Here is a 23,175-nt window from a genome sequence, read left to right on the forward strand (position 1 = left end):
ACCAGAGTATGATATCCCTCCCCATGAGTAATTCTGTTCCTTGCTTCTATGTCTGTTTAGCAACTATGAGTTTCTTTATTGTAGAGCAAAACAATGGCCTTCAAGTGTCCATATTCCATTAAGCATATGGAAAAGTATTCAGCCCTTTGTTTTCTGCAGAATGAATTTATTTGTCACATAAGTATTAATTTAGACTAGTCATGGAACATTAGTGCTTGGTAATTGTCCACATTTTTCTGGGGTTTATTTAACTGATGGAGATTATTTCAGAAATGTGCAACTTCTTTAACTGTTGCATTCATTGCTGAGTGCCCCTTGCAGAGGCTGCAGGCTCACAGCAGTGGCAAGATGTTGCCTCATTTTTGTCACGCAAGATTTTGGGATTGCTGATGCATGTCCACTGAGGGAGAGCGGGAAAAAGTCACCCCAAGGCCATTTTCATAGCAGCCAACACTGGTTTTGCCAGTTCCTGAGGTTTTCCCTTCCCAGGAGCCCAACCCTGTTCCTCAGAGAGGATGCTGCTCCTCTGCCATGGGACCACAAGGCTTCTGTCTCGGCACTGCATCCAGCAGCAGCATCAAAGACAAGCACCTGCCAGGCTCCAAGGCACACACAGGAGAATGGTGCTCTGCCTCACTGAAAACCACGGGATGAGGTTTCCTTGCCTTGGTTTTTAAAGGACACTGCCAGCTCCTTCCCCCAGACTTTGGGATGAGACTGCAGTGCTTCAGATGAGCTGTCACTCCTTTCAGCAAAACCCAAGAGGCTAGAAAATTAAGCAGATCGCTTTTCCTCCTTGAAGGACTGTTACAGAGTGACAAGCTCCTAGGAAACCACCAGAAGTCTCCCAGTGTCCCACAGGCAGTGTGTATCATGTCTCAGATGCTGGTATCTCTCCTTTTGCTGATGGTGTTTCTCTGTTGTCAAGTGTTACCACAGCCCCACAGTTCTGCTCCTCAGGCAGCTGAAGACGGGTAAATTGTGCCAGGATTTCTGCTCTCCCAGAAGGGTCATCCACTGCACTGGTGAAGACCTGCTCTGTAAAGCCTTTAGTAGCTTGTATGCCCCCAGCACCACCATGAGGCCCTGCAGCTCTTAGGTGGCATCAGGTGATGTCTCCCTCTGTTAAAGAGCAGCAAAGGAAAAGACTCTCCTGGGTGGGGGAGGAAATGAATCCAGGCTCACGTGCTTCGTCAGAGATGCAAATTGCTCTGCAAATCCTGAGCATTAATTATAGAGCTTGGGCTTCTTGCAGGAGCCACAGGGAAAACAGGCCCTGGCTCACATTAAATTTAATGGTGTTTGGACACCCAATTCCCTTAGCCTATTTGAAAACCAGAATCCCACTTTCTCCAGATATATATGTGGTCAGGTGGAATCCCTCATCCCACTGCAGACAGCAACATTTTTACAGCATTGTGTTCAGCAAAGCCAGGAGCTCTCCCTCAGGTGGTGGGGTGTTTTCCTCATGCTATCTGTGGGATCCAGGAAAGAGATGGGGAGTGACATGGCTAGCAGAGGTCTGGACAGAGAGCTCTATGGACAGGCTGAAGAACACAGCTCTGGCACCATGGTTTCATTTCATACACTGGTTCACCGCACCAAGCTGAAGGATGTCCCACTGCAGGGTCTGGGGCATGGGCATGGAGAGCCCTGCATGCCCTGGATGTGAGCTGGACATGGGGACAGAGCTGCCTTGCCCCTGCACTGCTTCATCTCTCATCCACTGCCTCTAAAGAGCAGGATGTGATGGTCTCCTCTGCAAGGAGCAGACCTGTGAGGATACAGCTGCCTCTCCCTGTGTAGTTGCAGTGCCAATGTGATGGCTCAATGTGAGATGAAACAATGCAGTTGGGAAAAAGCGGAGAAAAAATCAAACCTTTGGGGAGTTAGGAGCAGAGGATGCCAGTGGCTGAGTGAGTTCTTGGGAGGCAGCTCCTGGAAGCCGCATTATTTTGCAACATGCTGCACTGTGGGGTGTTGTTTTGCTAGAATTGTAGATGTACAACAGTGAGAGGTGATCTCTGCCTGGGAGGGCTCACAGGAGCCCGATCATGATGGGAGTATGGCTGTCCTAGTCCACAGATGGAGCAGTGAGCAAGGACAGGCTTTGAGCAGAGCCATAAGGAGCTGCCTACTCTCCAGCCCAGTCTTTGTGCACAGGGCCAACCTCATGCTCAAACACCAGCTGCGTTTCCAGCTGCATGCATTTTGGGGAAATTCTTGATCTTTTTCCCAGTGTTACCTCTTTGTTCAGGGTGGAGTTTTCCTATTCTGAGGAACTCCAGCATTTCTGCCTAATTTAGCACAGAGAAAATGAACAGCAAACCCTTCATATTGTTATACGCATTTTAGATGTCGGCCTCACAGTTTGATCAGCAGAGGCTCCAAAGGCTCGTAAACCTGGTAATACATAGTTCCAGGACTGCATCAAAGAAGTTCACAACCCTTTTGGGAGAAGCTGTGAGTACTGATGAAAGAGGGAACTTATTGTATATGTAAGAAAACCTCTTTCATGGCTTATGTATTAAGGCAGGCTCTGTGGCCCAGGGAAGATTGGGGCTGCTTTTAATTTACATCGCCCCTCACTTATATTAAGTCTTCGTCAGAAGAAAAATTAGTCAGATGTTTTCTTAATGACATCATTTTTTTTTAATCCTGTTTCATTTTTTCCAGATGAGGCGGTGGAGATTATTAGAAATGAATTGAAACTAAATCTGGAACAGAGACTTTGATTCACTTCTCCCTCCTCCCCAGTAGAAATAAATTGGTCGGCTCCGTGCTCGGATGCCTTTATTAGCAGCCTCGACAGAAAGCAGCCCCAGCGGCCTCGGTGCAGCTTCCTGAGCTTGCCGCCGCCGCGGCTGACGTCATGGCGAGAGGCACCGGGGAGTGACTCTGGTCACCCCATAATTTTGGTAATGGAAGGCCATGGCAACACAGGTGGGGAGGTTGTGAGGACTGAAATAGCCATGCCATCATCAGTTTGTCTTTCAGTGTCAGGAAAGAAAACAGGGTCGATGCTGGTGGGTGTTGCTCTGGCAAAACCCGGGCCTGGTTCTGATGAGCCACCTGTTTTGGTGGCTGTGCGTCTCCACAAAGCCTTTATGTGTGACAGGTTTTCACTGCCTGGTATTTCACACCACCGAGCCACAGAGTGCATTGCTACAGGAAAGTACTTTGAACTATAAATATTTCAGAAGGCATTTAATTTACTACCCATCAGCAGAAAGTGTTCAAAAAGCCACAAGGTTTACTAATTTATCAGAAAGACAGAGAAACACATAGAAGATCAAACAAAGACAAACATGCTTGTTGAATTGCTGAATAAGTCTGCAAAGCTTATATTACATTTCTGTGTGGTTTTGTTGATATGCAAGTATTACAAATAAATTAAAATGCACGTGAACTGTTGATAAGGCAGGGTGTGACTGAGATCCTGAGGTGCTGGTGGCATGTTGAAACTGCTCAGACCATCGTGTTTGTGGTTGTCTGTGCATGGAGAGACAAATCTTACACGCACTCACTAATGGCATATTTGGATAGTCTTAGTGGAGGGCCTTTGTAGTACCCTCCCTTAGATCAGCCCACATCCCAGATCCCTGACCTCCAAATCCCTGTTGTCTTCTGTGCTCAGGGTGCAGCCCCATGGGGTGCACATCCATCTCCCTCAGCTTTGCCAGAGCACCCAGTCAGGGACAAATGCTGTCCCTGCTGTGACCTGTGTGTCAACACCAGCTCTGCTTCCAGCCGTCTGTCAGTACAGAGAGAGCTAATACAAAGCAGATTTTGCTCTTTTGTTTTGCCTAATGACAGCTCTGCCTCCTTTGGTGTCTAGCTCAGATTTTCTGCTTCTCAGGTCAGGGTGTGTAACTTTTTCTCCCTTGCACCCTCTGTGGTTTGTCTTAGAGGCTAGAGGGTACAGTAGGGCTCGTGTCTGGAGAAGTCTGCAGACTTTCTCTTCCATCCTTGTTCACCCTTCAAAAAACTGCTTAAGCGCTAAAGCATGCATGTGACGTTTTTTTGTTACCTGCTGAATCCCTCGGTATTTACTGACTTTATTCTCAGGTAGCACTTGGCCTGGGGAAGATCTGAGGGATTTGAGAGAGGCGGCCCCCAGAAAGCATGCAGTAAAACCTCTCATGAACTTTTGCCCTCTGAACCGTACCACTGACCTGTCAAGGAGGTTTGTGCTGGCCATGATGGACAGCAGGAGGTGGGGCTGCTGCACCAGCACTGGCCAAGCCACGCATGCTGGGCTGAGCAAAGCACGGCCCAACATCACATAAGTTCTCCTTGCAGCATTTCCATCCTTGCACAGACTGCCCTGTCTAGGGCTTTCTGCACATGGCAGCACTAAACATCTGGATATCCAGGGGCAGTAAGGAGCTTGCACACCCCAAGTTTGCCTCAAATATTGTGTGGCCAGCCTCCCTGTGCAAGGAGATGCGGTGGGATCTCCAGCACAGGGTGTGTTCCATGCCTGCTCTGTGTGCAGGCACTGCCTAAAGCAGCTCATGCCCTTTTCCACAGCAGCCCAGTTGGGGTGAGCCGCCTTGCACAAATACATATTTAGTGCAGTACTGGTGTGTGTTCACAGGAAGCTTGGGAACTTCAGACTGTGCGTATGCCAAGAAGAGAGGATTGTCCCACAATGTGCTTGAACTCCTCTCTTGTGGGCAAAGGTGGTGGGGCAGGACAGAGAGGGGTGGCAGCAGTTGTGCCTGCTCTGGGTGGCTGTGAGTGACAGCGCGTCTCTGTTTTCCTCCCCAGGCCTCCTCCTCTGAGCGGCAGCCCTGTCATCTCCGACATCTCCCTCATCCGCCTGTCTCCGCACCCTGCCGGGCCCGGCGAGTCTCCCTTCAGCCCCCCTCACCCCTACGTGGCACCCCACATGGAGCACTACCTCCGCTCTGTGCACAGCAGCCCCACGCTGTCCGTCATCTCCGCTGCCAGGGGCCTCAGCCCTGCCGACGGTAAGACACTCTGCTACTGGTAGTGCAGCGATTTTGTAGCTCACCAGGACTGAAATTCCCTAAAACCCGGGGATTTACAGCTGCAAAGACTCCGCAGCTGCTCTCTGAAGTGGGAGGGCTGTCTCTTTTTCTTTTTGTTGGTTTTTTTCTTCCCCCTTTAACTACACATTTGTTTTGCATCATCGCACTGAGAAAGCAGAGCGTGAGAATAGCTATTACTGCTGGATCATATTATAAATATTTTGCTTAAAGTACGTTCCTTTCTGCAGCGCTCTCTTTCTCTCTTAGGAGCTTCCCTGTTCTTATGTCTCTGCTGGGACCCAGCTTTCCCCAGAGAGGGTCACAGTTGTTCTGGCCTGGCTGAGACTGATGTTACAGAGGAGACAAGGCCAGCTGGGTTATCCCCTGTTGGCTTTGTGTCTGGGGTCGGTGTGGCTGCTGAGTGAAGGCGAGGGGCCATGCTTTCTTCCTCCTTACTCCTGAGCTGCTCTGCAGCAACCCTCAGGGAAGGCAAGGATATGTGGGGAGTTGGTGCTGGGTGCAGGCAGAGGTGATCATGTTCTCTGAGCCCTGTCAGACCCCATGTTGAGGAGCTGGGGACAAAGACATCCAACAGGCAAAGGGGAAAATGAACAACACTGCTTTTACTTGGCAAGGTGTAAGTCATGCCTTACTTCATCAGAAGAGCTTCATTACACAGTTGCAGGTGGCTGGCTCAGTGCCCAGGGAATAGCTGGGGACCTGGTCTCTGCATGCCCAGCAAATCCCAACATCCCTTGGCTCCCAAGCTGCTGCAGGGGCCAGCGGCCCTTCAACACTGCAAAGCAAAGTGCACCAGAGAGCAACAAGGACCCTGGAGTAGTGTCTGGCAGCATAAAACTGTCCTGTATAGCTAAAACATCACTATAATGATGGGGACATGCATATGTCTTCTTTTTCCCTCCCCTTGAAACGTCATTCGAACTCTCAGGCACCCGCCAGAGAGAGTATGATGGCTTGTGTGTGTTTGTGTGTGTTCTGCCCTGTCCTCTCCTTCCAAAACCAGTTTCATTGTTTGCTGTGGAAGAAAGGCATTGCATTTTGGGTTGCCTTTCTTTTCCTCCTTTTTTTTTCTTTTTTTTTTCTCCCCTTGTTTAAGGTGGTGGTAAATAAGTTAATGGGGCAAGCGGGTGGGGAGGCAGGTTTGAAAAATTACAGCTGGGAGAAAGTGAGTGTAATTGGCTTTGGCAGCCAAAATGGTTTTATGCTGCCAGACACTAAACCTAGTTCTATGCATTAGACCTTGGCTTTAATTTCCTCACGCTGCTATCGGGAACTGGGCTGCATTTGTCTTTCCTTCCTAATAGGCAGGGATGTTAATGCTGACAGGGTTACTGCTGTCGGCAGCCTGGGCCCTCTCCCCCCTCCCAGGGGTGCTGGCCGCGTCCGAACGGGAGGATTATTAGAAGGGGGAACGAGAGATTGTTTATAAATTTGCGGAAATGGAGGAATGCAGAGGCCCCAGCCTGGTCTCCTTTGTCCACAGAAGCACGCCCAAGCGCACGTCACGCGCGGAGCCGTGCGCATGGGGCTGCCGGGGGGCGCGGGGGGAGCCGGGGCCGCCAGCGCCAGCTCCAGGGTCTAACACTGCACCGGGAACCTTCTCCCCATGTTTCTCTCCTCGCCTGTGGCTCCAACAGTGGCTCACGAGCACCTGAAGGAACGAGGCCTCTTCGGGCTGCCCCCACCACCACCGGGAGCCAACCCTGCTGACTACTACCACCAAATGACGCTGATGGCCGGCCACCCAAACCCCTACGGGGACCTCCTCATGCAGGGCGGGGGAGCAGCCAGCACAGCCCACCTCCACGATTACCTCAGCCCTGTCGATGGTGAGTAGCAGCTTGGGTTTTTCCTGGCATGGCTGAAATTTTGGGATAGATGGATGGGACTGCCTTCCAGGTGGAGGTTGTTGAATGCGGTCGCTCAGCCCTGCTGGAACCTTGGGGTGCCGCACTATTTATTTGGCTTAAAAGGTCACCTCCTTCCATAGATATCTATAAAATATACATAAACTAAAATAGGTACATCCTGCTCTCTTAGGGAGGATGGCATGGCTGCAGCATGGATAGGAGATGGGCTGGTCCAGCAAGCTGGGCATTGCTGCTGTCCTGCTGCATTGACCATGGGTGACCAGAGCATGCCTGGGGATGAGCTGCATCTCTAGCTCCCCATCCCACCCTGTGTTTTGCCTGCTTGGTGTCTGGGGTGAAGTTGGGCCATGCACCTCCAAAGCTGTGCTAGGCACAGTGGACGTCTCATGTTGGTTAGGACCTCTCAGGTCCACAAGGAGAGAAAATATCTGAATGGGGGGACACAGTGGAAAGAATAAAATAGTACTTCGAGCAAGGAAATTCAAAAAAGCAGGAATGTGGTATTTGTGATAGGACTGTGTATTATAAACTCAGAAAACTCTCTCTCCTGGCTACATGAAGAGGAAATAGAGTCACGTTAGGCACTGTAGTGCTGAGTCACCCCTGTGGCCTGTCTGCTGCCCTGGGAAGAGTCTGTCTGGAAGCATATATGAGGTTCAAATGACTTTTAGAGCTGTTAGAAATGTCTTTCACTTCATGCTACATCTTGCAAGAACTGGGTTGTACAGATATTACAGAGGGCAGTTTGAGGATTATTTCTGCTGCAAGAAGGAGAAATCTCAGCTCAGCTTTCAGATTCAGCGTCTGTTTCCTGGGATGTCTTCCGATTTGCCTGTGGACCATTACAAGTTTTGGAGTGGGGATCTGCATCATTTCATTATCGCTTCAAAGTTTCTGTTGTTGAGCTTTTAAGATGAAAGACTTTGTGGTCTTTCTGCTCCATAGAGTGACTGGTTTAGAATGATAAAAGCTGTTCTGGCTTTTCAGTGATGGGAGTTTACAGATACTTCTAATGGGAAAACAGTTTCTCATCTGTGGCTGCTGTGGAAGTTTTACCTGAACAGTCATTTTGTGCTGCCAATTCCTAGATTAATTTGGAACCTGGATCCCAGTCAGAGAGAGCACAAGCTCCTTGGTACCATCCTGCCCTCTAACACCCAAAATATATCTCAGGCTTCATTGCTGCAAAGCAGCTGGTCAGTAAGACTGCTCTGTATTCTCTCCCAAGGGTTAATGCCTCTGGTTATAGCAAATGGGTGCAAACGAGCCCTGCCAAGTTCTCCTCGGGCTCATGAACAAGACTCCTTCCTCCTTGCCTCCTTATTAGTCCATCTCTGACCAGCAGTGCCTCACTGAAGTGCCAGATAAACAACCAGTGAGGGAAGCAAACACGACTGTTTTCATGGTGGTACAGGCTGGCTCCCAGCCCAACAAGATGCTCATCCTCTGGTTTGCTGAAGATCAATCTTTATCTGAGGTACTGAGGTACTCTCCTTGGCAGAAGACTCTCATATTGTTTGCCTTCTCCTGAAAACAGCTCTATGGTGAATCATGTATCAAAGGTCTCAGTTTCCTGCAGCCAAGCTCATAACCATGATTCACTGCAGAGCCAGGGCTCACCAAGAATTTATTATGATCTTTGTGAAAAGCTTTGTTGGTGATTAACTGGAAAGCCTTTTCTGGGCCTTCACGTGGGCTCTGCGTGAGATGGAAACTTTCAAACATTATGAGAATGTGGCACTGCTTTTTAAGAATGTGTAAAGGAGCACCAGTCCAGTACCACTCCATGTGCCTGGGTTTATCCATCACCCAGAGAAAAGAGAGAATTGTACATTATTAAAGCAGAGAGTAAAATGGATGGCTCTGAAATGCTCCATGAGGAGACAGTGTCTCCTTCTCTTTTTAGAAAGTTATTTCAAAAATTTAAATCAGCAGGGCCTAAGTAAATAGTTGAACAGATAATTTAATAAAGCATCCTCTTATGGTGTTTTTCTGAGACAAGAATATCAGTAGCATGCATAAACCCCCAGTGAGTCATCACCTCACTGCATCTGTCATTCAGAGAGCCCTTTTCTTACCAGCCTGGGAACATAGAAACTTTACAAGAATTATTTGCTGAAAATGCAGGTAGCTCTTGTTAAACCACATGCAGCACCATCATTCATCTGTGATAACACTGGCACCTGCAAAAGGAAAAGCAGGAGATAAGCATATAATAAATCTGGCCTATTCAGTGTCACATCACTTCCAAACATCTGCAGGTTGGTCCTTGGGAGCTGTGGACACTGGCTATGGTGGTTCTTCCACAGACACATACCTATGTCTTTCTGGTTCCTGTAATTGCATTTCTCAGAGAATTTCTGAGTGCCTTCATGTTTTTTTCAGTGTTCTTCACTCCATCATGTCTAAGGTCAGGAAAAGTAATAGGATATGAATGTCAGCTGGAGTTTGTTGGTGACATCCCTGTGCCAGGTCTGATGAGTGTTCACATGGTGACTGAGCTGGGCTGCCCAGAGCTGCATCTCTGCTGGGTTTTCAGTGTACAGCTAGAAGTTAAAGCAGTGACCAGATTTAAGTTTTACATACCAGATTGCTGTGGTGTTCAGACCAGTCCCAGTGGAGACTAAACAACCATTCAGTTGCTTCTCCTGTTCCACTTCCTCATACAAACAAGGACTCAAAATCCAACAGTTGAATTTGAATCTAGGCTTAATCCCATTTTCTGGAAAGCCTATACTTTCAAATCAAAAGTTAATCACTTTCCAATGTCATAGCATTGCTGATGGGGTACATTTGAGGCTGTCTACAGGTTCTATTCAGCAGACCAAAACAATCTTTCGCATTTCTTTTTTAGAAGTAATACTACATGGTGGATTATTCCAGGTGACAGAGTGGTTGTGCAAGAGCATCCCTGAGGCAGGAAAAACTGGTGGGAAACACAGTGACCCTGGAGATGGCTACCACTTTCATGTTTAGTACTTGCAGCTGCTTTTTCCCCTAGGCACAGGGCTTCCTGTGATTACTCTCTGCCCTTCAGGAGGAGACGTTTTCTCTCAAGAGGAGTCCATCCACACTGACTTGATGCTGCTGCTGTTATAGCCCCATACACCAGCAGATCAGCAGATCTCAAAGTGCTGCACAAGCAAAGCCATTTCATCACTGGAGACCACAAAGAAAAAGGAGACCAGTGAGTGGAGTAGGGGCAGCTTTAGGAACAAGATCCAGATCTTGGAATAATGCCAGGATGGAAATTAGAGATCATCTTTAGGTCCATCACTTTGCAGAGCTTTGAGAGTGTGATTGGGTTGTATAGATGTGTTTGTGCAACAGTTACCAATAGCAGGGATGAGCCTGCAATGCTGTCCATTTTGTCCAGTTCTGGAGCTAGAGGGGGGATCCCTACCCTGTGTTTTGCTGCCAGGTGCCACAAATGGTGTCACAAATGTCTTGATTCACAATCAGCAGTTTAAGTGGTAAAAGGCTTTGTTCAGTGCAGCATAGCCAACAGGCCAGCAGCTGGCACACTTGCCTGGGATGTGGGCAAATCACAAAGCAGGACTTTATTTCCCCAAATCAAACAATGATTCAGCTTCACCAGCCTCTTTCAGGCAGTGTTGTTGGAGCCTTTCTCCTTGAAGGAAATTATTTAATAGCCAGCAGGGTAAGGAGCAGGGCTGGCAGTGCAGCTGGGTGGTGACTGCAGGCCCGTGGCTGGGAGAGGTGAGCTCAGGACTCTCTCCAGCAGGAGAGAGCAACTGTGGAGCAACTGCTCCATCAGGACAAAAGCAGAGAGCTGAGCCTCGTGGGGACCTAGGAAGGAAGTGCTTCCCCTGGGGCTGGAGGGACAGCAGCCCTGGTTTGCAGGCTGGATGTGCTGGATCACAGATGACTTCCCAACCAAGCCAGCTGTTGGCTACTCTGGGCAGACGGCGCGCCCTGTAGTCGCTTCCTTAAAAACTCTCAAAGACTTCTTTTTTTTGGTTGTTTTCTTTGTCCCAGCATAGAATGGAAACTTGCTGAAATCTCAGAAAAGGTTCAGAGAATGGGAAGCAATTTCCCACCCATTTCTAGCCAGCAGTGCTGTTTTCCTCCCCAGAAAAATATGTGCAGAAGAGAGAAAAAGTCCCAGAGCACCCCATAAGTGCTGTGTCTGGAATCCTGCTGCACTCTGGTTTCTAAAGAATTCAATTTACATATGCAAGTTGAGTCGACTAAACAGTTACCTTGTGGATTGGGAGTAGAAGAATGCAGCCTTGTCTTTCAGCTAGGATTTGAGGGAAGCATTAGTATTCCTTGAACTGCAAAGTTGATCGGCCTATGGAGAGAAGAAAGAAGGGTCCCAGGGCAGTGTCTGGTGCCAGAACAAATGTCCAGCATCTGCTGCAGTCTAAAAAAGAGGTGTGTTGCCTCTGCAGAAGGAGAGAGGGGAATAAGGAACTGGTTACACAAAGAGTGTTTGTAGTTTATTGCTGCTTATCAGTTATGGGACCATCCTATGTTTTTATGAGGCCCTTGGTTTTAATTTGATGATGGGAATGGGGGGGGATATTTCTGTACACTTTGGATGGAGTTTTCTTGTGAATGGTGAGGAAGGGGGACCGTTTTGATAACACAGTATTTATCCTGGGACTTGGCCAGGGGAAGCAGAGGCTCTGGCCAGGTTTCAGTGAGGCGGGAGGGGAGCAGGCAGGGTGTGAGCCATCTGCAGCCCATGTGCCTCACAGGCTCGTCTGTTAGGGAGCAGATACCCCTGAGTGCTGTCGTGAGCATGGCAACATATTTGTCTGTAAAGGGTTGCGGGAATTTCCTTATCCTGGAGGAGCCTCGAAGGAGCTCCCACTGAGTGCCTGGTGTTTCCTTTCGGGAGGGCTTTGCTGCCACTATTCCTAGTGTGACATAAGGTCTGAATTCTTGTTCCAGAAGAAAACATCTCTTGTAGAATCCCTCTGATAGCCCACGGCCACAGAAGTGGTCAGAGCAGGATACCTCTGCTTGCACTTCCCAGACGAAGTTCGGATCTGATCCTGCTCTTGGGCCCTGGGATGAGGCACCACAGTTGGTCCACAAGCTGCCACATGTAAGAGCTGACCATTTGGTCATCACTGGCCTGTTGTGGATTAATCTAAATTTGGGAGGAGTATCCCAGTTTTTGAGCAACTTGTGGATGTGATAATTCATAGGCATCGCAGGAAAGTGCCAAGGATGCTGTTTCCTTCTAGCAAAGAAATCTGGACTTTCCTCCCAGCTCTAAGCTGTCTGGGAAACTTCCCCCAACATATTTTCCAACCATCAAAAAATTCTTTAAACTAATCCTGTTCATTTTGAAAGGGGAGAGGAGAGAGGAGTGTTAGTGATAAATGTTCCCAAAGCTTTCCATCTGTGTGTCTGAAAAATGGAACCCGCCTTTAGTTACTTCTCTGGGCACAGTCTCTGCTGAACAGTTGTGTGTGGCTTTTCTTTTGGAACAACACTGGACCTCAGGAAGCAGAGGACTTGGCTTATGTGCCCCAGTGGCTGTCAGTCAGCCCATGTTGAACCTTTGCTATGTACAGCCACACAAATGCTGACCACTGCTGCTGCCTGCTGCCATTTAACACTGCTGTTCCTGCTCCATGTCCTCAGATCAGAAGATTCAGGTCAGGCAAACTTTATTATTTAGAACAATCCCAGTGTTGTTAATCTGCTTTTGAATAACAATTTTTAAAATGTTCTCTCTTCCTAAATGCACTAGTGAGCATTTCTTCATGTGCCTAAACTCCTTTTTTGTTTCCCAGACGATTCTCTTCTCAGGCACCTTGAGCAGGCTGTCATTAAGAAGAGAGGAATTGTTCATCCATAGCACGATTTTAGGTCACAGCTTTCTGTGGAGGCCTGCAAGACCTGAGAGGCTTTCGTGTAAAGCATGAGCCCAACCTATTGGATCTGCTATCAAACATTTCAGACAGCCCACAGTACTTGCAGGATATAAATTAGAGTGGACACTAACACAATGCATATTACTGGTTTTGGGCTGGAGAATTCCCAGGAGAGCTTGATAATCTGACAGCTTTCCATGGAGTTTTACATGGGGAAAAATGGCATACCTGTGTGCAGCAGGGAGGAGTGCCCACGTCGTCTGCACTGCTAAAACCCAGGTTTCTGTTGGACATCAGGTCTTCTTCCCTCTGCAAATTAATGGGGACCAATGGCTGATCCAGCACTGTGAGCATAAATCATGTGAAGGAAGAGCAAGAAATGAGTACAAGGCTTTTCTTTCTATTTAGTAATTTATCAAGGGAAGTGGCACATTAATAAACAGATCTCCCTTGAGATGTGGGAGTAACAGAGATAAATATGACTGTCAAATCTGGCCTGCTTCCTTCTGTTAGAGAAGGAGGAGACTGTGGGAATGCAAATGCAGGAAACAATATCTATATCTGGAAATACGCATATTATTTGTAGGACAGAAATCTTGACAACTCATCTGAGATGGGGCCCCATCGCACTTGGTGCAGTTTGTTCAGAATAAAATACAATCCCTGTCTAAAGGAGCTCATCTAAATAGATGACACTGGGAAATAGGGACACAGAAAGAAGCAGCAACTTGCTCAAGGAGGTGTGGCTGAAGAGGACTGGGAAGAGCACCCAGGTCTTTCCAGGTTGTGGTGCATGTGTTGAATCAAGATTCCTTATGGCCAGAGGACCATTATGACCTAGGCCCAAGCAATCTTCATGTTTGGTCCAGGGCTCTGGCAGGGCTCAGATTTCAGGAGCCAGATGTCAAGTTTGGGAAGTCTCCATTTCAGCCTTTTGGGCCAGCCTTTGCTGAGGCGAGTTCATTTGCACAAGGAATGGTTTGATCACACCAGCAGGACACATCTTACCTCCTTCTACATCCCAGTCAGCCTCTCACCTACCAGCACTGTCATCAGGACAGAAAGTTCATGCTCTTACAAAGTGCCAGGCTTGTATTTGGTGATGCGCAGCCAAAATCAGTGCCTTCAACCAGCTACAGGAAAATGGCTCATACTGCCTGTCTAGGCAGTTCAGTGTTTTATTAACATTGTTTAATAGGATAAACCCATAGGATGCTTTCTGGGGAGACCACCATTGCTGAAGTCAGGTGGTGATACATTGCAGTGCTCATCAAGGGAAGGAGCTGGAGCAGCTGAGCCCTCCTGCACCCCTGGGTGGATGGCAGGGATTACCAGCCAAGACCCATTGCCAAGTGCTGTATTTCATCCTTAGATTTTTTTTTTTTTTAATACACAATCCAAACACTGCTTGCTTTGGAGGGATGAGTCATTCCAGGCAGGGTTTGGATGTGGTACCCTGGTACTGAAGAAAGTTGTGATTTGGCCCATCTGCAACTCCCATCCATGCCACCCCAGAGGTCTGCAGGTGGGTCGGGCCTGGGCAGAGTTTCCTTTGGGTGAAGTCAGTAGTTCCAGTTAGCGGTACTGAAACACTGAGAGATGCCAAACTTTTACAGTATAACCCATCATGTATTGCAGATCCATAAATGGGCCTGGCAGGGTTGGAAATTACTTCATGCCTGAATGATTGACAATTGCTAATAGGGTCTAGGCACTGGCAGGTCCCCTCAGAGGGGGAGAGCTTGAACTTTGTGCCTGAGCTGCCAAATTGGTTTTCTTAAAACTCTTAATTTACTTTCAGGGTTTCTGGAGCCTCGCCTCCTTCATTAATTGGTTGATCAGCATTGTGCTCATGCTCGTTTGGTTTCCGTTCCCCCCGTGCACAGGCACACACTCACCATTTGCAATGGGCACCCAGCTTGGATGTGCAGCTCCCCTGGCCTGCTGCTCCTGACACCGAGTCAGCAGGCATGGCTGCACTCATGGAAACCTTGCTGGCCTTCTCCCTTCTAAGTTAATTTAGTGCCCATGGAAGGGGGTGATGGACAGGATTCTGTTTCCCCTGAGAACAGCAAAGCAAGCGGGCGTTCATGGCGCTGCCTGACCCCTGTGATTCAGCACCCAGAAGAGAGGAAGCCTCCCATCAAAGGGCAGTTGGTCCCTGTGCTGCTCCTGGGTCCTGAACACCCCGCAGCAGTCATGAGTGCAGCAATTCTCAGCACTTCCAGCCCGCCTGCAGGAAGGGAGCAGCCCACGGGTCTTGTCTGACAAAGCCTCTCTTTCCTGCAGTGTCCCGGTTTTCGAGCCCGCGGGTGACTCCGAGATTAAGCCGGAAACGAGCACTGTCTATCTCCCCACTCTCTGATGCCAGCATTGATCTCCAGACAATGATCAGGACCTCCCCGAACTCTCTTGTGGCATATATCAACAACTCCAGAAGCAGCTCAGCAGCGAGTGGCTCCTACGGCCATTTATCTGCCGGGACGATCAGGTAAAGCTCTGGGATCAGCTCCATTCAGCTGAGGAACCACCCGCACGAAAGAAGGGATGATCCTCCCTCAAGGGAGAGCTTCCCTTCCTTGCAGCCTCTGCTTTTGTGCATCAGGGCTGTGTAGCATAGTAAATCAAAGCCCCCCATCTGGTTTTGCATGTGGAAGGGTATTTTGTGGCATTTGGGGTGGGGTTTCTTTGGCTGGATTGGGGTTATTGGCTACCACGTTTCCAGTAATTACAGTATGATCATGCGTCCCTGCAAGCAGAAACAGATAATAAATTTGTCTTTAAAAATGCTCATTGTGAGCAGTTTGGTTAAGAAACACTCTGATTTAAGAGATTGCCCCAAAGTACTCTCCAAATTGCTGGCCCACATTCTTAGAAAAAATGTTGCCTGGGTGGATAGAAGAGCCTAATTCTAAAAGCGTATTTAAACCAAATCTAAACCCTTGAGTAAAGTTTTGTTCAAATCTTAATTAAAAAGCACTTACATTCGGCAGCTAGCTGACTGTTGTCAATCCCTACTGTGATTGCTTCACCCAAGTTTCACAATGTTATTATTCTTTTTGTTACTTAACTGTTAAAAATGTTAGATGTAATTAACACTGATGTTGCAAAGCAAAGGGTTACAAAGATTATGCATACTTAAAATTTGTGGGGGAAAACAGAGATGTTCTTATTAATAAGTGTAGCATTAATTATGTAAGTTACTTTATCCAGCAGCATAATTTAGAAATTGACTGTAAAATCAAACATAAGACTGACATAAACAAATTGCAACTTCTAATCTGGTAATCATATTTTTTCTAGCCTTTTTACCTGTTGTCATTAGCTGCACATACCTGTAGCATCTCAACTTACACTCAAATATTAAGAGTACTATCTGGTATTTTTCACAAATCAGTAGAGTCCAGGGACTGACCTAATGGTTAACTTTCAGCTTCCAAGGGAGTAATCAACTAATAATAAAGAATTTGAACTGCTTCTTGGTGTTCTAAAAATATATCCTAAATGTCAGGATTTGTAAAATGGGTAACATATATAGCAGCATAACTGCCAGAAATTTGGTATGAAAAGACTTTTTGTTGTTATTTTAACAACATCTTAAAGGCAGGAATGAAATACTCTCTCTAAAAGCAAAATTGGTTATTAAGCGTGTTTCTAATTATGGCCCTATTCTCTGAACACTCACACCTTGGGCAGTTTCTGTGGTGAAAATACCATGAGGGTGAAGGTTCAGGGCAGCCACTTTTTGAAGGTGGCAAATAATCAATTTTTGGGCTGTCTGTGCTCGTGCATCACTCATCTAGAGTTACCACAGAGCATCTCCTGTGCTTCTCCTTCTCTGCCCAGTGGACTTGCTCCTGGGAGTGAACCCCTTTTTTCCAAAAGCAGAGTTCTGTTTTTACTGCTCGCCACTGCTGCATCCTGTCCCAGACCTGTTGCCCCAGTCATTGCCCAAGCAGCCAGGGGGAGTGGTGTTCCTGGTCACTGCTGACCTAGATTGGAGATGAACCAGTGACCTACATAGGAAGGGTGACATGCTTCAGCAGTCCCCTGAGCCAGCACTCCCCCCACCTGAATGCAGAGTAAATTGCATGGTTTTGGACTATGTTAAGTGGATACTTATTCATCCCTGCTGTAATCTGTGCCAGGTGAGCCAGGTGATGCTTGTTTTTCATATCCAGGTTAGCATAACCCCAAAGCTGCAAGTCTGCAAAAGAGGTCTGCCTGGGAAAACCCAGGAGCCTTAGGGGCAGCAAAGCCAGATTTACCCAAGTCCTATCCTCTTATGGACTCCCAAGGGCTTTTTTTGGGTTTTTTACATAGGAAGCAAGGAAATAATGGCCACTCTAATGCTTGGGTCAAAATGATTCACAAGTTTGCAGAGCCACGTTTAAGTCAAATGGTGAATTTGCAGTAAAGCAGGCGGTCAGGCTTATCCTGGCATTGAAGGCGTCTATCTGGGCATTGCAGCCTGGTTCCTGGAGTCTCCAAGAAGCCAAATTTAAATCAGTGACTGGCTAATATGATAAATATTGTTTAAAATAACTCCTCATCATTTCTCTTTCTCCTGTCGCTGCAGTCCGGCATTCAGCTTCCCCCACCCGCTTAACCCCGTGACATACCAGCAGATCCTGACCCAGCAAAGAGGCCTGAGCTCAGCCTTTGGACACACTCCCCCCCTGATCCAGCCATCCCCAACCTTCCCCTCACGGCAGCACATGGCAGTCATCTCCGTGAACCCATCACCAGCACAGAGCAGCAGCAACAGCAACTGCATCTCCGACTCCAGCCAGGTAGGGACAGCCATCCTGCATGGCACATGTGAAAGTGGAGGCACCTTCTCGTGGGACATGGACTGGTTGTGGGAGTTCTAGCAATTCTCTTTGTTACTCACACTGTGCCTTTATGTTGCTTTTCTTTTTTCTGGCAAGTGTTTCTGAATTAGTCACAGACAAATTTTGCACCCATCTCCCTTCCTTGCACCTACCCTTACAGAGACCGAAGGCCTTGGTCCATCAAAGTATTGAACACAAAATGCAAGGTCATCCCAGGCAGGAAATCTCCTTGAACACGCTATGTCCTATGGAATTGAGGGACATCAGTTGCTGTAGTGTTTTGCAAAAGAGGCACCTGTGAACCAAGCTTCTTGTTGGGACCTTCACCAATCCCTCCTTGCTTTTTTGTACTGATGTGAACCATGATGATGGTCCTAATCTTTAATGTGTAAGTGCATCCTGTGTAGGACCTCTTCACATTTTACTTGCTGTTCTTCTTTTTCAGTAGGTTTTCTCTCAATGTGTCCCTGCTGTTAATTTTTACTGCTAAATTTTGCAAATCCAGGGGCCAGATTTTGAAAACTAGGAATGAGATCCCACACTTTAAATGCATCCTTACTAATACTTGTGAGCACACAAACACATGTATGTGTGCACAAGGCCTCCACATGCACTGGGTCAGTGAATATGTCTAGCACATTCTTAATCATTTTTCTTTCTACTTACATTCCTTGCAAGTCTAAATTGCAGTTGCTTTTCTCCCCAAAGACTTACTTCACCATATGTCACACCCATTTCAAATCGTTGTTTTAGTAGTATCACACTGAACTTTTCAGACTGGTTTATTGTTTTAGGGTTTCTCATGGCTGCTGCACTGCAAACTCTGTTTGTTATTGCAGGTTATTTGATTGATTGGTTTTGTTTTCTCCTTACAAAACTGGCTACCAAAATAATGTGGCTGGAAGAGTTCTGCCTCTGTTCAAAAATTTGCAGGCCCAATCTTGAGCAATTTGCAAGAGTATGTAAAATGTTAATGTTCCAATTTTATGCACATACAATGGGATGTTTTTTGTCCTGAAGTTGTTCTTATTTTTTAAGAGCTTAGCAAATTACACACACAGTCTTTTCATTGACACAGCATGCCAGAGCCGTCACATATAACCAGAGCCCCCAGCTTCCCCCAGGAATTCATTTTCTCAGCAAATCATTTTGTCACATTGAGAAACAAAACTGGCTTGGGTGGGGGTTGTATAAGGCTTTGATAGCTATGCCATGGACTGGATTGCTCTGAAACACAGCAGGAGTGGTGATGCCAAGCTCACCAGCGAGCCTGAAGCTGAGACTGCCCTTGATTTTTCTTCCCTCTCTCCCATCCCTCTGCCTTGCACAAACCCACATGAGCTGGTTTTCATATGAACCCCAGGCCAATCCTGCTGTCCCCTGCCACTCCTGAAGCTCAACCTTGACTGATTTTAAAGTTAGTTTCCAATGAGGAAGTGGGCCACTGTCTGTGTGTCATCCCAAACCCCAGTGCCATTTCTTGCCTGGTTTTCTTTCCTAGAGCAAGCAGAGCAGTGAGTCGGCCGTGAGCAGCACCGTCAATCCAGTAATTAACAAACGCAGCAAAGTCAAGACTGAAGTTGAGGGCCTTCCCCCAGTGTCCCCAAACACACAGGTAACCTCCCTCCTGTGAGCCATGTTGTGGGGTTGAGGCAGCGAGCTGCTGGGTCTCATCTTTGGGAATGATCCTCTTGGCATCTTTTGTTGTAGCTGGGAGCAAGGCGGCAAAATCTGCCAGGCAGGCAGGTGTCTCTTGGAGCACAAAGCCCAGGAAGGGATGGGGCAGAGCTGCAGTGACTGAGTGAAGCATTCCATGGGTACTTGGGACTCAGCTTGCTGTTGCTGTGCTGGATAGGAAAAAAGAGAGAGCAAATATATCAAGTGTAATAATGTAAAAATGATGTCTGAGTTTTCTGTGCTGCAAAGCAAGCAGCATTAGTGTCTCAGAGCAAACATAGATTATGAGGGAAACTTGCATGTAGGTAGAAAGCTTGCAAAAAAAGGACGACTTCTTGATTCAGCAAGGAATTGCTCCTAGAAACATCCTTTACGCTGGTGACACAACATTTGACACCAAGAAGGGCCCAGAGGCCTTTGTTTTCTTTCTGGAGCCCTGTGATTGCAAACTGCTTAATGGCTGACAGTATCCATCTGACCGTCCTTTATCACAACTGTAAACTATCAGGAGTGCTCTGGGCACTTCATTTTCATGAAATATTAAGCCGAGTTATTGTCAAGCGAATGGAAGAGTTGATGACAAATTTCTCCTTCTGCCCTGGTTCAGGAGCAGGTCTCAGCATGATGCATGGGGACAGCAACGTGTGCAGTCATCAGGGGGCTGGTAAAATTGATGAAGATAGCATATCAGGGAAAGATAAACATGCTGTAGTCAGCACGATTAGGGCAAAGAGGCACCTCTCTGGAGCTTTGAGTTTAGGAGTGCATCTACACACTGCTGCAAAATCACATGCCCAGAAAAACCAATCTGGCCACTGCCTGGGCTCATAGGGCAATGTGTTTATTTCTTGCAGCAAATGAAAAAATATTCAAAAGCCATCTCAAAGCATGTGTTATGGAGGAGCTGTGGGACAGACAGCTGCTCGCTCAACCACTGCCACCTTCCATGCGCTGCTCCATGCAAAGCCGTGTGCGCCCAGCTTGGAAGTGCTTGGATAGCACCAGCCTGGCTCACCCCTGCAGCCCTGCTCCAGGGGTTTTATCCACTGAGTCTTAAAACACTGAAATTGGCACTGAATGGAGCGGTTTAAAGTAATGCAATGAGATTTTATTAGAATAGCAAGGTGAAATTAGGGGTAGGAAAATGCACGCTGATCATCTAATAGTTCCTAATGAGGCAGTATGTGAAGTAATTCCCCAAGAGAAATATAGGTTCCACATCTTGCAGTATTTCAGCATGGACTGGGAAATTACTAGAAGGTACCATGTAAAAGCCCATTCTTGGCGAGGAGAACAGATTAAAAAACTGAATATAGTGGGTGTCTACTTTGGTCTAAGCAAGAAAAATTAATTAAATTTAGAAATTCCTTTTCTGCAGGAGACTGTGCTGAAAGTTGTGTTACAGTCAGTTAGTAATTGACTGATCCACTTTATGCTGACTGTGAAGTTCATCTATCCCAAAAAAGGTCTATGTTTTGTTTTGAAAATGCTGCATTTGAAACACCTCATGTGAGTTGTGGTTTGGGTGTTTGCAATCCTTGGCAAGACAGTATCTCCCATGATGGTTTGTGCTGTAAAAAATACTATCAGACAAGATTTGTGGGACACAGTGAAGTGCCAGGCATGAGGGACCTGAGTTACTGAACTTCTGCAGTGCCACAAGAGAGCTCCAGTACAGATTCAGACTAGCATTGAACTAGCTAGAAATAAAACAAGTCAGTCCTTTTCAACAAATTAAATTGTTACAGTTCTATTCCAACAGAAAATATAAAAATTTTGGCAAAATAAGATTTTTAGTAGAAAATTACAGTTGTCTGGGAACTGCGCTTTGCACAGAGCTCAACCAATAGGAATTGCAGGGAAAAAAAGCTGCTCTTTGAACTTTTTCAGACTATTGCTCTGGGCTCTGGTATAGTTTGAATCTCCAGAAGTCTTTCTGTGAATTACTACAGTTTCCTGTCCCAAGAGCCACCTTACAATATCTTTTTTTTTTTTTAATAAGAGCTAATTAAAACAAATCTCTTCCGTCTGAAGGTGTCCTGGAGGCAGGATGCTTGTGCTAGGCAACAGTAGAATCTGGGAGGAGAGGGAATGAAGGGGGTTCAAACCTGCTGGGTTTTGTCTTGCTAGATTCCCAAGCCAGTAGGTGGGTGCTGATGGCCTTGTCTGTAGTGCAGGTGTCTGATGCATGAAGAGTTGACAGTTGTCCTTACTCACATGTGTACTAATTATGTTGTATATTGCACTATTGTGCAGTTGCCCTTGCTTTAATCCTAGCAGCATAACAAAAATCTTCTGTGCTTCATTTAGCACTGAGGATCTGGCTAGACAGAGAAGTGTACCCAGCATAAAAGTAACTCATTTATGAGGCCAGGGTCCCAGGAGCTCTGTTCTGCAACCTACTCTTCACTGGGTCTTGCTTGAGCTTTCCAAATTCCCTTCTCAAAGAAGTGCTTTGAGACCTCATCACTTCATCCCTGTGGAGCATCCTGCTGGCATAAATCTTTGGGTTGGCTATCATTTTCTCATCTACTGAGAGATACAGAAAACAGGAACCCCCTGCCCAGCCCATGTCAGTGAGTGGGCTCTGGGCTCTGAGTGCCCTGTGATTTCTTTATACTGATGTTTCTCCACTCTGCCCTGATTGATTGTTTTGCTCCAGCAAGGAGCACAACCAAAGGTCAGAAGCCAGCTCTTTCCTTTTTTCAGTTTTTCCTGGGACTGCTCACAACCCAGCTGAATGCAGGCACTGCTTCAACAGTGACTTTGGGGTGTTTCATCTTTTGTTGTCAGCTCTGATCCACTTCTGCCAAAACCCTGTAGCTCCTTATTTCACAGTAATTGTGGATGTTATGTAGCCACAAAAAGCATGGTTTTGTGATCAGTTGATACTTGCCCTGTAATCTATGAGTTATGGAGGAATTCAGATGAAGGAAGTTCACCTTATACAATGCACCGTTATGTGTTGCAGGAGCATCTGACAGACCTGAAAGAAGATCTTGATAAGGATGAATGTAAACAGGAGCCTGAGGTTATTTATGAGACTAACTGCCACTGGGAAGGGTGCACAAAGGAATATGACACTCAGGAGCAGCTCGTCCATGTGAGTAATGGTTGGGAGGAAACCCCAGCGATAAATTTGGGTTTCTGTGCACTTGTCCTCATTTTTTATCACTAGCTGCTGTACAGCCAGAGCTCACCCTGGGAGCTACTAAAGGTGCAAATCAGAGATACGGTGTGTAAACACTGCCAAAGCAGGTCGCTGCTCCCCGAGGAGTTCAGCTGAAAGAAGGCTCTCATAGATTATGTGATATTGCTCCCTTCTCAGCTGCTGAGGCTGCACTTTCAGTCTCCCTAGTGCATGGCCCAGTGACAGAAGGCTCAGTGCAGAAGAGTGGATCAGAAAATGGGGAAAGGGGCTGAGCCCTCCTCTCTTCACTGGCCATATTCACTGAGCCTTCCCACAGAGCTACCCCAGCTATGGGTCAGGGATCATCCATGCTGTCCTCAGACCTGGCCCAGGCTGGGAAAGCCTCTAATGCTGCTGTTAATGAGCTGTGGAGCTATATCACTCAGAGGCTGTTGACCTGCTCAACTCATCCCTCCCACAGAAACAGAGCACTTTCAGACTTTGGAGATATGCTGCAGTGTCTGAAATACAGAAAGTGGGTTGATTTTCTAAAACTTGGGCAACAGGGCTTCCATAATCACACTGATGTTCCCAAAGCAGTGTCAAAACTGCTCTCTGAAGGATCCCCAAACCAAGTCATTAATCAGATTTTCAGTTCTAATTAATTCCAAGAACCTTTTGTGTGCTTTGCTTCATCTGGATATCCACCATTTGGTTTCCTTTGGCTTCTGGGGTCGACAAATTCCTCATCCTCAGGGAAGTGCTGGTGAAATCCGACATGATCTGTGT

General features: G+C 47.0%; 1 protein-coding gene across 4 annotated transcripts in view; it reads left to right on the forward strand.

The window, feature by feature from the left end:
- The window catches only part of GLI2 (GLI family zinc finger 2), a 187,234-nt gene that overhangs the window by 143,301 nt on the left and 20,758 nt on the right, over nucleotides 1–23,175 (forward strand). For 3 of the 4 annotated variants that reach the window (XM_064718371.1, XM_064718373.1, XM_064718372.1), the window contains exons 4-9: nucleotides 4,774–4,976; nucleotides 6,656–6,847; nucleotides 15,034–15,235; nucleotides 17,324–17,537; nucleotides 19,081–19,194; nucleotides 22,228–22,359. In XM_064718371.1, the coding sequence (XP_064574441.1) occupies nucleotides 4,774–4,976; nucleotides 6,656–6,847; nucleotides 15,034–15,235; nucleotides 17,324–17,537; nucleotides 19,081–19,194; nucleotides 22,228–22,359 (1,057 nt within the window). The remainder of the gene's footprint in view (nucleotides 1–4,773; nucleotides 4,977–6,655; nucleotides 6,848–15,033; nucleotides 15,236–17,323; nucleotides 17,538–19,080; nucleotides 19,195–22,227; nucleotides 22,360–23,175) is intronic. The other variant, XM_064718374.1, reaches the window with a different exon arrangement.

Source organism: Zonotrichia leucophrys, chromosome 7, assembly GCF_028769735.1.
Source record: "Zonotrichia leucophrys gambelii isolate GWCS_2022_RI chromosome 7, RI_Zleu_2.0, whole genome shotgun sequence".
NCBI lineage: Eukaryota > Metazoa > Chordata > Aves > Passeriformes > Passerellidae > Zonotrichia > Zonotrichia leucophrys.